Raw genomic sequence first — 17,707 nt, forward strand, 5'->3', positions numbered from 1 at the left:
CTGCACCCATGGCCCTCATAATTGAATTGGAGGTTGGGCCTGACCAGTAGATGAACCCTTTTGTATTTGGGGGTCATCGGGCCAAAAGTCAAGGTCACGGTGACCTTAAATTGTAAAAAGTTGTCCATGTTAAAACTCGACAATGCCTGCACCCATGCCTCAAACTTGACTTGGAGGTTGGGCCTGACCAGTAAATGACCCCTATTGATTTTAGGGGTCAATGAGCCAAAGTTCAAGGTCACAGTGACCTTGAATGGTGAAAGGTTGTCTGTGTGATAACTCAACAATGCCTACACCTATCACCTATTGTTATGTATGGCTCAAAGACTTGAATAATAACTATCAAATGCCTTGTCTTTTGCTGAACTCATTTCTTCCTTGGTTCCATTTAAGTACTGTAACGAAAATAGCTTAATTACCTTGTTTATTACAATAATGTCAAAAGGGTTTGGCTTAGATTAACATCACTGAAAATATTGATTGACAAGCTCCTTTTTATGGCAGGAATAAGTTAAATACTTTCATTATTGTCACGTGAGGTTAAGGGTATTCCATGTGGTCATTAAACTATTAAGGGGAATTAAGAAACAATTTTTAAGGGTCAATTGGGAGCTTGAAAATTAGTAAGTAGAGTCTAAGTCTGTTTCAAATTGTATTCTAGATATTCTGCAAAGGGGCTGAAATCTGAAATAATGTAATTCAGTTTATATCCTGAGTCTCCGGACCACTTTGAGGCTGACTGGTTAGGATTCTGATAGTCATCCTGGTTAATATCTGCGAGTCAGATTTGTTCTCGTTTGATAATTTGATAAAACAAAATAACTCACAACTGAAATATGAATAATTGTTTTCAATAAAACTTGAATAATCGGGCGTGGTTGTTATGACATTATATATACGTATACGATTGAACGGCTTAGCGTATAGGCTACTAATAAAAGTGAGTCTGCTACAGGGCTTGAATTGGTGGGTCGTGAAATTTCCTCTTTTGTTTGAAATAGTAATCTACTTAAATTTGATTGTTTGATTGTTTAAAATTGTTGAACGCACATTCGTAATGGGGTTCCGGAAACGTAGGAATAATAGGTAAAGTATTGAGCGTTGGAATTAGCGGTATAAGACGATACTTGAAGTCTTCTTACTGAATTGATTAAGGGTAGTTATGGTGTGTTATGACATTAATAATCAATGTAAATTGGCAGTCATCTAATGCTGAGCGTTGTGAATATGCGACGTAAAAAAATACTTGACGTATTTTAACAGAATAGGCAATAAATAGTTGATTACGTGTTAAGAAATAAATATGCAGAGTGTTACGAAATATGTATAGTTTGTGAAAGATTAGTGTTTGTTGTTTGAATGGTGTGTAATAGACAAGAACAATACCAAATGCGATTTGTGTATGATGAGATAATTCAAGACGTTCCCTTTGGTAATAACACTGTCATACTATGTTAAAGAAATCATATAATCTAAAACTCGTTTCGTTAAAAGCGTTTGTAAATTACATGTATAATGAAGCTTTTGGCTAACTAGAACTGTCGACATATGATTATTTTCATAAATATTTCTTTTTGATAATAGTTCTTTATTATGACACTCCTGTTGCTTTTTTTGTATGTTTAATAAGAAAAAGGCGAGTAAACTTTTCCAAAATACTATTCTTGCTTATAAATAGCCCAAAACTAGGAAATGTATTTATGTGACGTAAGCTAACGTTTCTCCAGATAGCGTAGCGATCCTTTACTAAGTAGTATGGGCGATATTTTGATAAAAGATCGAACAGTCAATCGCTCCAGCATATGCTTAAAAAGCTCCGAAGACTTTAATGATACATATCAAAGGACCTGTCTTTTGCTAAACTTATATCTAACTTGGTACCATCGAATATTAATCGGCATTAGCCCTTGGCCAACCGCTAAAGACTAATTTAAGTAGAGAAATAGTTCACTACCTTGTTTAGCTCAATTTTACATCACTGAAACTATTGATTGACAAAAGGTAGTTAGTAGAGTCGGATTCTGCTACCGATTAGAAATCAAGATATTCCACAAAGTGGTTGAAATCTGAAATAATGTAATTTGGTGTAAATTCTAACGTCTACGGACTGGGTTGAGGCAGTCTGCTTTATGGTCGGAAATACCTGGTTAAGATCTGCGAGTCAGATTTGCTCTCGTTTAATGGAACATAATAATTGACATAAAAAATTGTTACAATAAAACTGAATAATCAAACGTGATTATTTTGACATTATAAAAATACGATCGAACGGCTTAGTGTATAGGACGCAGATTGGAGCGAAGGTGTTTCTTAAGGTTCTCAACCAATACGCCTGTTTCATTTATCAAGTAACACACAAATATTATGCCAAATAGGGCTTATTTTTCGTAGAAATTCTAGAAATGGTTTGAAATAATGCGTGCTTAGTCTATATTGACTCTTACTATGGTAAAAAGAGCTATGGTTTGCAAAGATACAATGCGGTTAATTCCGCAGTGTATACCGCATATTGGTTGTGAAAGTTTACGTTTTCAAGACCTAATCGATAGTGGGCATTGAGTTTGGATATGCACTAACATACCAAAGTCAGTGTAATCTTTAAATGTTTTACATAATTTTAAAAACAGCTGGATTTAGAATATTTCGCATTTTTTTATTTGAACTGTTTGAAACATGGAAATTTTACGTTCATGAATGAATGAATGACCATACGTTATTTTCTATGCATATCGATACAAAGGTGCCACACAGTTCCAGCAAATTGTTCAAACATACTGTGTTTTCTGGAAAAAGGGCTAAATACAATCCACTCTAGCCTTCGCTGAAGATATTATGCACTCGAGTCTAGATATATCTATTTTTCACTCCGATCCATATGAAAACTTAAATTCGTTTTGAGCATAATACATGGAAAAAAGGGTTGGATCCCCGCCAGAGGTACTTTCTCATGGCCTCTCAAAATGGACACAGTACAGGTTTCAGCCCAGGAAACGGACTGGAAAATGATTCTATAAGCTTACCTTTCGTCACCATCGAAAAATAAATTAGTATATAATTATCAAGTCAATTTTGGCGGATTCATGCAGTTGGTATAAACGGACTCTTTACGAAAGTCCGACATAAATAAATCCCTTTTTTGAAAACAAATGTATATGAATAAAATTGAAAATTGCCAACATTCGAATGTCAACTTAGTATGTGGACGTCTACCTTTCTCATGCATAGTTCATAAACATAACGAATATCTTCTTGACATTTGAATGGCAATAAAGTATATATATAGTCTACATTTTTCCCTTCCCAAAGATTATATGCATAATGAAAAACAATTGCCAACATTCGATTGTCAACAATGTATGTGTACAAGTACGTTTCTCACGCATATTGTATATACATAATGAATAACAGTTTTGTATTGCCAACATTCGAATGTCACCATTGTATGTGTAATTCTACGTTTCTCACGCGTATTATTACTCTAGCAAGAACGAAACCTTCTAACTTTTGATGGCATAAGTCCACTTCCGTCTGAAATATAGTTCAACTGAAACCTTGCTATTGGTATTTCCTCGTTTCTGTGACGACGCTGATGGAGAAATGAAACGCCAATGTACATCTGTTTTGTAAGTCGGTAAAGAACAATATCCTCTTTCATTCAGATTTTACATGTGGTACCAGTTTCTGTCGGCGACAAACTGAATTCATATGCTCAGTTTGTAGCGCTTGGAATTAGGCCATTACCATTTACCATTTATTATAATGCAACTACTTACATACCCAAATCATATAAAAATGAAATTCATATAATCGACATACACATTTTCATCAAATTAATAATTTACAATGCGAACGATTCAATTACACAAAAATATATATAAAAAAAGCAATGAACAATTAAATATCATATGATGCACATATTCTAAAAGTATTTTTTTATTTAAAAACTAACTTTTTAATTTTGATCTCATACTAATAAATGTACCCTTTACAAAACAAACGAATTATGAGAAGTAAATTATGTCTTCAAACTATGGTTGTCATTTGGTTAAATGTAACTGTCATTTTTTTTCAATTGATACCGTCGAGTTCATATACGACCATCAATATAGGTTTGCTTGTATCAGTTGAAAAAGAAGCGAGTGCCCTATTTTGGGAGCCATTTAAATTACTCTTGATCTTAACCACTTGCCATTGTTGAGTATCTGCACGCCTATGTAATCAAATGACTTTATACTAATTAAATGGGTATTAATACAAAAATGTCGTTAATTGTGATTGTCTTTTTTTCTCAAAGATCATGAATTTAGGTATTTTTTTGTTTTGTGTTAACTCTCACATTTTGCAGTATTATTATGTCTTTGTTGTTGATCTTCTACACATGGAACAAATAGGAACTTCTTGAATGTTTTTAACAAATCCAAAGTAATACATTCTAAAATTATCATGGAGGAAAGGAGTGTAACAAGATTATAAACAGTAAAGTACTATGTAAAACATCTTTATAAAACTTGTGATAAAACGTTATTTCGGAAAAAAAAACATGTTACTGAAATGAACATGAAGAAACGGTATAGAACATGTTTTAAAACAAGAATATTGTATCATACGACATAGATGGATAGAGTGTACAACTGACACAGGTTTATTAAAATAGATATCTCGATGTAATATATCATCATGTTAACATTACACAGTTGTTGTTGATCATATCAGCATTGTTTAAGATAAACGCTTCCATAATTATGCTATTTGTCTATTTTTAACTATTAAACATAATAATTTAAACACCATGTTTGTTTGTCCAATAAAATTTGCCATGTCTGCTATTTTGAGTTGCTTGTTTCAATACAAGCACGTTCTTCACATTAGTGTAATTTTGTTATTACAATGTTGTATCGCCTGCAAATGAGCAAAGATTTACAAATACCATTACAGGGACAAACAGTCATAAATTAAACCTATATAATTTATATTTCAATGAATGTACATGTATATAGGAAATATAGTTACTTATTCGCTAAACTCTGAAAAATAATTAATACATTGTTTTATAAAAATCATGAATTACCCTTTTTCACATTTCCGTAGTATGGAAGTGGCTTTGCACTCGCCTCATTCAACATGTCTGAGTTGTTTGCTCTGAGGGGAAAGAAAGAGTATAATACAAGAAAGCAAATAACAAGTTTAGTATCACAAGAAGCAGTTTAGATCATACAGTGCCAACCAGAATAGAACTGTTTCGGAAATCCTGCAATGATACCAACGATAAAATGTTTACAAAACAATTTTGATCTTGGAACACGTGCATTTCTACACTACGGCTTAGCTGATCATTATTGATTTATATATATTTACATTAGGTTCGCACGTTGGATGCCAAGAAAACAACCTTATTCATTAGTACCACTCAAAAAAAATCATCAACAACGATGTTAGATGACAAGACAGGAGAACATTGTAACCAGGTCGCTGATTATTACTTCATTTTCGTCCAAAATATTAAACCTTTATCAAATAGAAAATGTAAATTTTGTATATACTTTCATTTAGTTTCTTACCCGTTATCTCCGTTTTCTGAAAAGAAACGAATGTTGTTAACGCATATAATCAGTTATGATTACAACTATTGATGATTAAATTATGTAATTCTTCACATACCACATACTATTTCGAAATAAGGTAATGTCTTTGTATTACATAGCTCATATTTTCTTTCGTGAATAGGCGTATGTACAATGACTCTAAGAAACAATTAGCTTCCTCGAAAGATAAAAAACATTTCCACCAGAGGCAACAATAACCACAATTTAGATGGCAAACAATTCGAGTTTCTATTACAAACAATAATTATATACAAAATGTATTAATCGTATGAAAATAAGCCAGCATAGAGTACCTGTTTTTTTCATTTTTTTATCAAAACAATTACAGAACTTAATCATCGTCATAGAATGTATCACATCAATCAGAATAAGTTCGGACTTAGCGCTTGACGGGGATCAGGGTGACTACAACCTGGACATTTAATATTTATACCCTTTACATGCTGAGCTCTGGTGAATTTCAGGAATAAAAGAAATAGAACAGTAATTAAAATTTCTCTGAATATATCCATATTTAATAAGAGCACAAAAAAAGATCATCTCTTCAAACTTCTGTTAGTTTCGATTTTCCATGCGGTTTATATCTCCGTCGTCCTTTTTAGTAAGTCTTGTTTACAACTTTGATCCACTTAATATTGGATTGAGTAATGTTTCTTTTAAATTACCTATGAATTCTCTGATAAGGTTGTACTAAACGAGCACGCAAAAGCAAAATAAGAAACAAAAAGTGCTAGTATATCAAATCGTAAAATGAAAGTGGTACTTGTTCCACACGGCCGACGAAGACTATGCAACTGAGTTATTTACTGTTGTGTAGAGGCGTTTTTCTTTATCGGTGCATCTTGAAAATGTCTAAGCAACAATCAAGTTTATGTCAATCAATCAATTAATAATTTGAAGCCGTTAAGGGGTCAATAAACAAGTATTTAGTTTTGATTAATAAAAAATACGATGAACATTTGAATGTTTTGAATCAATACGCAATTTAGGTAGAAAGTATTACTAACTTAAAGCATCGTAAAACTGGGTGTTCGTTGTCATAGATATAGCCTCATAAGTTTGAGCTGCGTTGTATCCAGATTCGGCAACACCGTGTCTGTAATATTTAAAGAATACTACAATGACAACACATTCTATCATATTTCTGAATTTTACTCGATTATCTAAGTAATGATAAGTAATATCAAATTGGTGTTCACAAACTAATAATCAAATACGACTGAAACATTGTTTTTACACATATGCACACTCTTAAAACATTGTTAAGAACGAGGGAAATAGTGCAACATTATTAAAGACCTATATTGCATATAATATTTGGAAATATTTTTGGACACTTTATACACACAATGATGTTTAAACTAAGACCGCATGTATCGTTGATGTTGGTTTATAGTACATAAACAAGTGCGTTGCACTAGTATTAGCTAACATTGCTTTTTGCGCAGGAATATATTTATGTTAATGAGCAACGGCAAGATCTTTCTTTAGTATACAACTATAGATATAAATACACTAATTAGATCAATTTCCTCATTGCATATTTGATTGTTTGGATGTATAATATATTTAGTTTTACACTGCGTTTGCTATCGTAGTGAAAATGTTGTACCATTCCATTTTAATGAACCAATGAGCACTTACGTATACATTCTCTGGTCGTTACTTGTGTTCTTATATAGATCTAAAAACAGAAACATGTAAACAATTCCATACTTGAATCATTGGATTTTTGATGTAAAGATCATTTACAAGTATATCCTATTGTGTATCGTTAACGTTGTAAGACAGTTAAAGCTATTTTGTCACGCCGTATGTATACTCGTAAATAGTATGTCAACAACTCTAAGACTATTCAGTTCGAAATGGTGAGAGGGACGTTGCAGTTAACATAGACTTGCTGGAATCAAACTGAACTTTCAATTTAAAGCTTTACCTTCCCTTTTAGCCAGTTTGCATGAGCAGACACAAGTGTACTTTCGTCTAATGACGAACAAAATGACTATCACCAAAACTAGTGATGTAACTATTCCTGCAACAGATCCTCCAATGACTGGAACGACGTTGGTTCGAGATGTGGCTTCTAGATACATAGAAAATGCAGTGCTAGAGCATATTGTACGAAAAAAACGGTATTTAAAATAAAGAATTGTGCCATATATCATAAGAGGAAAAACTAAAAATACTTTAAAAAAAACATTTTTCCACTAATTTTTACTCAATTTCATTTTTACGCTCTTTCAAATGTGACCATATGAACATACGTCAACAAAAACATATTTTGATATCGTAAATGTCAAAATATGACAGATATACAGGGCGAAACAAACGTTTATATCTTCAGATTTTTAAAAAAGCATTGTAATTTACTTCTTTGTAGCCCTGTACTGAATAAACACTGTTAAAAAAGTAGCATAATCTAGCTGTTCGTTTACTTTTCCTCATATGTCTAAATTCACGTTTACAGTTTTGTAGTAATACATTTAGGTGTGCACATGCTAAACAATTTGGTTGGAGATCGATAACATATAATAAAATTAGTTTTCAAGAGTTAATACAATATATTAGTTTCGATACACTTCTTTTATTCATATGTTATAAAAAAAGTTTCATGTAAAAACGTCACTATCACAACACAAACAGAAAAGAAAAAGGCCTGGCTCCAATATCACATGAATACTCAAGTCAAGTCAAATCTCAATCTTATTTGGTCTGAACTTATTTTATCTAATTTCAGCATTATATGATTCAAAATTGTTTATCTGGTACTCTTTTTAAAAGCAAATCCTCTCATAGATTTTAATGATAACAATATTTGGTCAATATTTTAAAGGAAGATAATAAAATTCTACTTGAATTGTACTTGAGTCCAATTTAATATTCTTGAATTACAACTGAAGTACATTTTGTGCTTTAAAAGTGTTTACAATAGTTCGCAATGATGTTTATTTATCAACATAAGGCAAAATAAAATAGGATATAATTTCTTACCCGTGTTCAATTCCATGACTTCAAAGGTTTCTTTAAATGTAATAGGATCAGCAGCTCCTTTACTATTCAAAGTCACAAGTCTAGCGGAGTATTTTCCTGGAGCTAGGTTTGTAAGATTCACCTGATATCTTCCAGTGTTCTTTACATACTTTGATTCAGATTCGAGAATGGTGGTTCTATTCATCCAAACACCTTCTGAATTAAGCGACGTCTGCAAAACAAATGTTTGTTCATCTCCTCCATTGAAACCCTTTTTCCACTCAAGGGTAACTGTGTCGTTCACTGATTTTATCGTCAGTTCTGTTGCCGGAAAAGGTCTGCCTGAAGTACATACAACGTTCATACATTATGACTGTGTAATAGAGGGCATGATAAAAAGTTCAGTAAAACAACATTCAAATTCCAATAATAACGAACAAATTAATTGTTTATAAAGCTTAAAGTATTTCTACTACTACTACTACTACTACTACTACTACTACTACTACTACTACTACTACTACTGCTACCGCTGCTACTGCTGCTACTGCTGCTACTGCTGCTGCTGCTGCTGCTACTGCTGCTACTACTGCTACTACTGCTACTACCGCTACTACCGCTACTACCGCTACTACCGCTACTACCGCTACTACCACTACTACCACTACTACTACTACTACTACTACTACTACTACTTCCACCACTTTTACGTATTTCAAATGGTATTGAATTTAAAGGACATTTAAACCTGGTTAAATTCAGGAATATACAAATATAGGTATGTATCTGATGTTTTACCGTTATCATTTTAATGTACATTTTTTGTTTACAAATTTAGATCATCTAGAGTAAGTTTTGTCTTGAAACAAAATTGTATAAATATGTTCCCGTTCATGTTTTCCGGGCTTTCAAGTATGGACCTGATTTCCTATATATTAAGAATTGAGGCAAAGGTTTCAAAAGGGGGCTAGTTTGGCACGATTCTTCTGATTGATAGGAATGATTTTTTCTTTAATTAAACCATGTTCTTTCTAGAAAAAGATATTGTCGTCATAAAATTCCATAAGTCAAACACGGCCTATTTCATCACCTGGAAAAATTAGACAGTCGGATTCTCTACACTTTAATGCCAGAACGTTTAAATATAAATTCAGTTAACAGGACCAGTGTTTACATCGCCTACTGCATTCAGCCACAGATGAAATGGCTGTGAGAACTTTTCTTTCACGTAAATCGAATTTAACACGTGTACCTCCTCAGTTTAATAAATGTTGAAAAAACAAATTCTCATCAATAATTTTCTGCAACTACCTTCGTCACTCCGTCATGCCATCTACCGAAAGTATGTGGAACCACCAAGAGAAGAAACTTGCTAAGGAAAGTCACTTGGAAATTTTAATATCTATGGTGGTGAAGGATCCAACGAAATAATATGCACGTTATTGCGCCTCTTCACAACCGTGTAAAGAAAAAGGGCCGACATACTAGCAAAGGACTGAAGTAGTGCCCTATACACATGAATCGTGTAAGGAGTTCACACCCGTTATTTTAATAATAACAAAAGGCTCTCTCGTTAACGACTTAAGTATAAACATACATTATGAACATATAACTTAACCAGATGAACCTTTAACTACTTACTAAATAATGCATTTATTGAAAATATTAACTACTGGTAACAAAATTGTAACCATGAATTTAATAGCAGAAAGCGCAAAAATATTAAATGATTGGTGAATGCTAAAAGATTGACTTTGGTCAATAAGGTACTGTGTTTTATGCTCATTTTTTTCAAATTAAACTCGATATCCTTCATAAGAACATTTGTTTTCGACATTTATTAACCACGTTTGGAATATTCAAACAAAATTGTTAATTGTGATTAATCTTATTGGGAGTAAGAGTGCATCTTTAAAACATCGACATACTTGTAGCCATAACATTGATGCTGAAATTTGCCGTATTGATATCATTGGTAATCTGTATGTTGTATTCCCCAAATTCTTCTTCTGACAAATCGGTAATAATCATGTTAAGGACGTTTCCAACTAGCGTAACTTGTTTTCCGTAGAATACAGCATTTACAAAATCGTTTTTTATATGCATAGTATATTTTCCATTCATCGAAACCGGTTGTCCATCGTGTCTTAATACGCTGTATGAGCTGTATTCAGGAACGCTTACAAAGGGAATTGCTATGATGATGCTTCCTGATGGTTCTCCGGCAAAATTACATTCTTTCACCAGAAATTTTGGAGAAGCTGAAAACACGGGAGTAATAACTATATTCACGTTTACTGAACAACTTTTACCTTTTTAATATTTTAAAGTTTTTTTCGAGAACTTAAACATAAAGGGAAAAATAGCGTATTTTATTCGACAAATCCAGTAAATTTTATTGTTTTTAATGAATAGTTCATCTATTTTTCCATAGTTTGTCAAGGAAACTAAAACTCAAATATCTTGCTTAATGAAAACAAGTCAAAAAAAAAAATAGCTGTATTGTTGAACAATGCACATAACGAAGACCACACGATAGAAGCAAACTCACAATCTATTATTAATGTCGAGTTGCTTGTTCTTGTGTTAAGGTTGTTATTATATGTTAATATATAAAGGATTATGATGACTAAGATGAAATTTGTAAAGCGAGTGTATGACTAAGTTAGTGGTAATGTGGTTTAAAATTGACAAAATGTTAGAAAATTTAAAAGGTTGATATGGACGTGGACAGAAGCGTTTGGTCTGAACGGATTTACTTATTTGATCAACTATAAACATACATATATATGTGGGTTTAAGTAAACACGTTTGTAAAATCGTCAGGTTTAAAGCATTTTGGCTTAAGAAACTAAATTTTACAATATCAAAGTGTGGACATACGTTTTTAGTCAAACTATCCGACATAGTGTCACGAGGCGTTGAATTCCCTTGTACAGTACGCGCATTTCCATTTAGCTTAGATGATTATGATAATTTAAAAAATGAACTATTATAAAAATACTTTCATGCCCATTGAATTAACCAGTCATATAATATCGTATTGAAAACTAAACTTCACCTCGGACATCGATCCTTTGTGATGCTGTCTGAACTAGTTGTTTGTTAACACCGGTAATTCCATTTTGGACGTTGCAAGTATAAGTCCCGGTATCCTGAAGTTGAAGAGATGGAATGTTGACAGATATGCTTTCCTTAACCCCCGGGTGCTCCGCGTGACTGTTTGGAATCACCACAGCACCTACTCTCTGCACAAAGCCGGTGTAGTTGTACACAGCTGGCACACCTGATGCCTTGCACAGAAGATCAAGCGGGGTGTTTTCTGTCCAAACAGTAATCGACTGGCTTATGAACACATCAGGAGCATCTGCATAGTACAACATAACTATACTACGATCGGTTTTTATAGATGGTTAACGTATAAGTGACAAAGATATACCCAAATAATTAAGAGTTGCCCACAGTGTTTACAAAAGGGACGAACACCCGGCCCGATGATCCTATTAATTACCAATCTGAAAAGTGTACAAATATTAAAAAAAGTAAGTGCTATGTTGGCTTTTGAACGGAGAAAATGGATCATATTTGGTAAAAAAAGGCAGTATCATTTTTTTACCTGGAAATAAACCAGCAGTAAAATTTCAACTAAATATACCTTTTTCACTTTAAGTAAAAGTGACCTTGATCCTGACCCAAGGTGCATAATTTATCATGAAAACTCACATTACACGCATATTAATAATTTTTGCAGATTAAATGATTTTTACACATACTATTTTTTAAGTGTAACACAAAATCTTATGCTGTATATGCCTAATCGTAACAGAAACAAGGGCCATAACTCTGATGGGCAATGCAAACTCAACAGCCAAGATGCCTGAGATTGAGGTGAAACAAGAATTCACGCTTTGTATGCATGATAAACTAAGTCAAGGGCCAATACAATTCTTTGACTCTTCGCAAGGCAGTGACAAATTCCCCAGTACACATGCTGGTTAAATATAAGTATAAATACATACAAGTTTTCCATATTTGGCATTCAAAATATAATTTCATATAATCTACAGTTTCTGTCAAATTAATAATACTGAAATTTTTCATATTATTATTATTATCAGCATACAGCTTAAAATCAGCATCAAGTGTACTACACAAGTTGAGCATAAAATAATCATTTAACAAAAAATATTTTCATATAAGACATAAAATCAAACATTTTTAAAAAAAAATCACTAACCGAGGAAAATATCCATATATAAAAACAACAACAATGACAAGCTTTAGCATAGATGTGTCAGATATACGAAATCATCAGTTACCATATATTTTCAAAAAGAAATGAGTTTTCAGGGATCTTTTAAAAGAGTCTAAAGTGTTCCGTTTTCCCAGTGGAAGCGCATTTCACATTTTTGGAGCCGCATTTGCATAGCAACAATCACCATATGTAACAGTACGGGATCCTGGTTTCACAAGAGTGAGAGTGTCACTTTTGGATCTCAAAACACGCTGTGGTCAATGTATCTTTAACATGTTTTTGATGTAGCAAGGCGATTGATCATTTAAGGCTTTATAGGTATGTGTCAGTATTTTAAAATCAATCCGGTATTGCACAGGAAGCCAGTGAAGTTCCTTTAAAACTGTGATGTGGTTGAATCGACGGGTCATTATAATGATACGGGCTGCCGTGTTTTGGACGATTTGAAGTTTGTTCAATGTTGTGTTAAGTAGGCCATGGAGCAGTGAGTTGCAGTAGTTAAGTCTGGATGTTACAAGAGAGTTCACAAGGGTCTGGATTGCATCACTGGTAAGATAATGTCTAATGTGGCCTACTTGTCGTAATTGAGCATAGCAAGATCAACAAACAGCATTCACGTCTTGCTCCATGTCCATTTTTGAATATAGGAAAGCTCCTAGGTTTCTTACGCAAGATGTTGTTTTTATCTCGGAATCGCCCATCTTTAAAGTCAAGTCCAGGATACAATCTGCATTGCTCTTGGAGCTAAACAGTATGAGTTCTGTTTTGTTTGCATTTAATTTAAGCATATTGTGGTGCATCCAGAAGACGATATCGTTGAGACAGGCTTCTACTTGCCGCACAGCTTCCACTTGTGAAATCTCGTATGCAGGTTCAAATGATAAGTATAACAGAGAATCATCAGCGTAGAAATGATGACCTAATCCATGGTTTCGGCAAATAGCACCAACTGGTTTAGTATACATAATGTAATTTTTGGGTCCTAACACAGATCCTTGTGGCACACTGTAATTCAAAAGCATTGGATTGGTAAGTTCCCCATCGATGCAAATAGTTTGATAACGATCCTTTAGATAAGAGGTCATCCATGCAAGTGGCATAATGGATATCCCTAAATCATGTTCTAGACGATAGAGCAGCGTGTTATGATCAATAGTGTCAAAAGCCGCCGAGAGATCCAGTAACACTAGGATTGCAACTTTGTTCTGGTCTAGAGACTTAAAAATATCGCTCTGTACCTTGAGTAAAGCTGTTTTGGTTGAGTGAAACTTTTTATATGCAAATTGATGTTCCTCGTGAAGATTGTTCAGTATCAAATGTCTTTCAACACGGCTGTCGACTACTCTCTCTAGAACCTTTGAAATAAACGGGAGATTGGGGACAGGTCTATAGTTGGTTAGAGTGTTTTGATCAAGGCTTGGCGGTCGTATACGTGAACTCTTAAATGATTTCGGAACGTATGCAGAATCTAGAGAAGAATTGATGATTTTCTTTAAAACAGATAAAAGTTCATTAACACATGCTTTCAATAGCCATGTTGGTATGGGGTCTAATTCACAAGATTTATTTGGAGATTTCATGATGGTCCGTTTCACCTCCTCGGAGGTAGCTGGAGAAAACTCTGTCAGATGATTTTCTAACGGTACCTGAACAGATTCAGTGTTTATGGCACTGGAATCGGACAGATTACATGCAGATATATCACATCTTATCGTGTTTATTTTGTTGATAAAAAAATCACAAAAATCTTGTGCTAGTTCCTTGGAGGATTTGTTGGAAGGTAAAATAACATATTTTGAATCACCTAATAGATGCATAGTTACTTTGAAAAGACTTTTCTGGTCTTTGTTACATAATTCTACTTTATCGGAGTAGTAGTTGACTCTAGCTTGTTTAAGACTTTTATTGACAATGCCACATTGGTTCCTGTTTATTTCATGGTGAATTGTTAATTTTGTGTTACGCCATTGTCGTTCGAGCTTTCGTTTCAAATGTTTTGCGTCATGTAGGTCATCATAAAACAAAGTGCAACATGGTCTAAGCGTTATAGTTTTTGTGCGTAACGGAGCGTGCTTGTCAATAAGTGCTGACAGTTTATCATTATACACACGAACAAGGTCATCAATGTCTGTACATTGTAGAGCATTAAGTAGAGCTTCTGAGGTCTTAATATCAGTTTTAAAGGCATCACTGCTTATGGAGCGTAATTTTCTGAAAGATACAGTCTTACTGACATGAGCAGGTCTCGCAGCTTTGACACTGAAATTCACTGCTAGATGGTCACGTGCTACTTTTCAAGAATTATCAGATAGAGCCGGATCGGTAACATCTATATTAGAGGCTGTTCTCGGTATCCTTGGTGATCACAACATCTAAAGTATGTCCACCAGTATGTGTGGGTTCACAGACATGTTGCTGCATTCCTCATGAGTCAAGGACACTGATGAACCTGGCAGAATCCCTGTCAGCAGGTTTGTCTAGATGGAAGTTAAGATACAATAATGACGTTCTTATCTTGAGTTGCATATCTTCATAGAAACACTTGCCATTCTTGTTCAAGAAAGTCGCTGGTCTTGAAACCATTGTTCTGTGTTGGTGGAGGCTTATATATCACTGATATACGTAATACGTAGCCATTTATGGTCATGTTTCAGTCCATGAACTCAAACCTAGAGAAATCACTATCACGGCTTGATTCCACAATACGGAGGTCTATGGAGGACTTGTATATAAGTGCCACAACCCCTCCACACCTCCCACAGCGAGGGACATGTTTTACCTGATAGCCCGTGGGTACAAGTTCACCGATACATGCTTCATCAACCGATGTACCGAGCCATGTTTAAGTCACAGCAAGTATATCAAGATTATTAGAAACGATATATTCGCTTATAGCCAGAGTTTTGTTCTTCACAGATCTTGAGTTCAGGCAACATATTTTTACATTAGTCTGGCCTTTGACAACATTAATGTTAGAACACATAATCTTCACATTGTTTTGATTTTTCACATTGCCTGTGGGTACTTTTGCACTGGGTACAGTTATAATAGCGGGGATCTGTTCAGGCAGGGCTTGTAAGTTGCTGATTTTGACTCCCTGATTTGTGTCCCAGATACGTCTCATTCTAGAAGTTCCCCCTCGGTTACCTCGATACACTCTTTCAGTCTTGCCATTATGGATGGATTAGGCCTAACCGTTGTTGCTTGTTGAATTATGTGTAAATCACAGCTACTGTACTGAATAATCCATGACATGTGTTCACCCATCATTGCTGAGGGCAAAATACACTCAGATTTAAATCCAATTTGAATCTATGGTATTGTTTTTTTAAGTTGAAATTAACACGAAAGCAAATTAAAAATCCACATATATGCACTCCTGTCACAATCATGTATTTTCATGACAATTTTCAGTCAAATACCAGCATTGGTTTTGCTGCTAAATCACAATACATTGAGACCTAAAAAAGTGCAGCCTACAACTGGCGCATAGATGGTTAAAATCCTCATTCATCCTCATCATTCATAGCACGGGACAATGTGCTATATTTCATAAGAAAATTATAATACATACGTTTATAATAATACATTATTATATGATGTGAAATAAGACCGTCATTTTATGTGTCTCATTTAAAGTGTTTTGTTTTATTTGGTTGGTCATTAATCACGTTGCTTTTAACGCTAATAAAAAAGACAAGCACCTGACCCTCCCTGGTCATTAACTAGAACTATAACAAAATAATAAACTGAACATGATTGTCTATATGTGATTTCATCATCCCTCTTTTACTCATTAAGATTAACTGACTCTCACGTCATTTTCAATGTGCATGAGTCAGAAACTCTTCATATCAGACAAGCTGGTACAATTATCTATGTGTATTTTAAATATGATGAAATATTTTAAATGAATGCATTGGTTCATCATGCGTAATGAATGAGTATAATGTGTGGTGCGTACCCGCAGTTGATGTATTATTTTTAACGTTTGTTTACCGATAGTTATAACACGCAAATAATGATAATTTATCAAATGTAGAAACAAACTATTAACTAACTTTTTAAACATTAAATATGGCCGCTATATATAGCAACGGTACTATTAGATTTTTACAGCACTTCCGGTTTCGGTCGAATTGTTTCTCTGATATCATTTATAGAATATGAGCGAAAAGCGTTGTTATTTGTCAATACGTTTCAAATGTGCATGATATACTAAGTTAAGTGAATTACCACCGTTAATCCATGCTCACTCAGCAAACACTATTTCATTGATCAATTTCTCATAAATACGTTGTCTATAATCATCAAGATTATCTTTGATGAAACTTTTATCGATACGATTTCCTAGAGCGAAAGTGGATCATTTTAATGAACGGTCAAAATGATTTTAATTTGCCATAAACCTGTTGCTTCCCTGTCACTCTTTACAATACGGTGGAGGAACTGCTGAATGTATTGCATGGTTTATTTTGTCTATTTTCAATATACTGTTTTAGACAACATGTTCCGGTTTTACACACCATTTTAAAACGCTGCTTACGCAGTTATTACTTTTTTATTTTAAATAAAAAACTGAAATGGCATGTTAAAAATCGGACGCTGCAGTAACTGGGTAACTAAATTTTATAATTTTAGTGTCTCCTATATTTAATATTATTTGTTGAAGTTTAATATTAGACTTTTGAGGCTTAACAATATGTGCATTACGTTTAAATAATATGTCATGGTTTACATTATATTTTAGACAGATCACATTGTTCAGTTTTATTGGTTAATTAATATTTTGATACAGATCCAAAATTTCAGAAAAAAAAAACCCCGTAAAGTTCTGTTGTTTGACCGTCAAACAGTAGTATGTTTTTTGCACTATGTT

General features: G+C 33.8%; 1 protein-coding gene across 4 annotated transcripts in view; it reads right to left on the reverse strand.

Moving 5' to 3' along the window:
* Nucleotides 1-3,349: 3,349 nt before the first annotated feature.
* The window catches only part of LOC128234965 (hemicentin-1-like), a 57,142-nt gene continuing 42,784 nt past the window's right edge, over nucleotides 3,350-17,707 (reverse strand). For 2 of the 4 annotated variants that reach the window (XM_052949615.1, XM_052949614.1), the window contains exons 9-17: nucleotides 11,635-11,940; nucleotides 10,502-10,834; nucleotides 8,595-8,915; nucleotides 7,540-7,686; nucleotides 7,248-7,287; nucleotides 6,611-6,699; nucleotides 5,559-5,574; nucleotides 5,069-5,139; nucleotides 3,350-4,899 (exon numbers count right to left, since the gene is read on the reverse strand). In XM_052949615.1, the coding sequence (XP_052805575.1) occupies nucleotides 4,883-4,899; nucleotides 5,069-5,139; nucleotides 5,559-5,574; nucleotides 6,611-6,699; nucleotides 7,248-7,287; nucleotides 7,540-7,686; nucleotides 8,595-8,915; nucleotides 10,502-10,834; nucleotides 11,635-11,940 (1,340 nt within the window). In that variant the 3' untranslated portion in view covers nucleotides 3,350-4,882. The remainder of the gene's footprint in view (nucleotides 4,900-5,068; nucleotides 5,140-5,558; nucleotides 5,575-6,610; nucleotides 6,700-7,247; nucleotides 7,288-7,539; nucleotides 7,687-8,594; nucleotides 8,916-10,501; nucleotides 10,835-11,634; nucleotides 11,941-17,707) is intronic. The other 2 variants (XM_052949616.1, XM_052949617.1) reach the window with 2 other exon arrangements.

Source organism: Mya arenaria, chromosome 5 (genome assembly GCF_026914265.1).
Source record: "Mya arenaria isolate MELC-2E11 chromosome 5, ASM2691426v1".
Taxonomy (NCBI): domain Eukaryota; kingdom Metazoa; phylum Mollusca; class Bivalvia; order Myida; family Myidae; genus Mya; species Mya arenaria.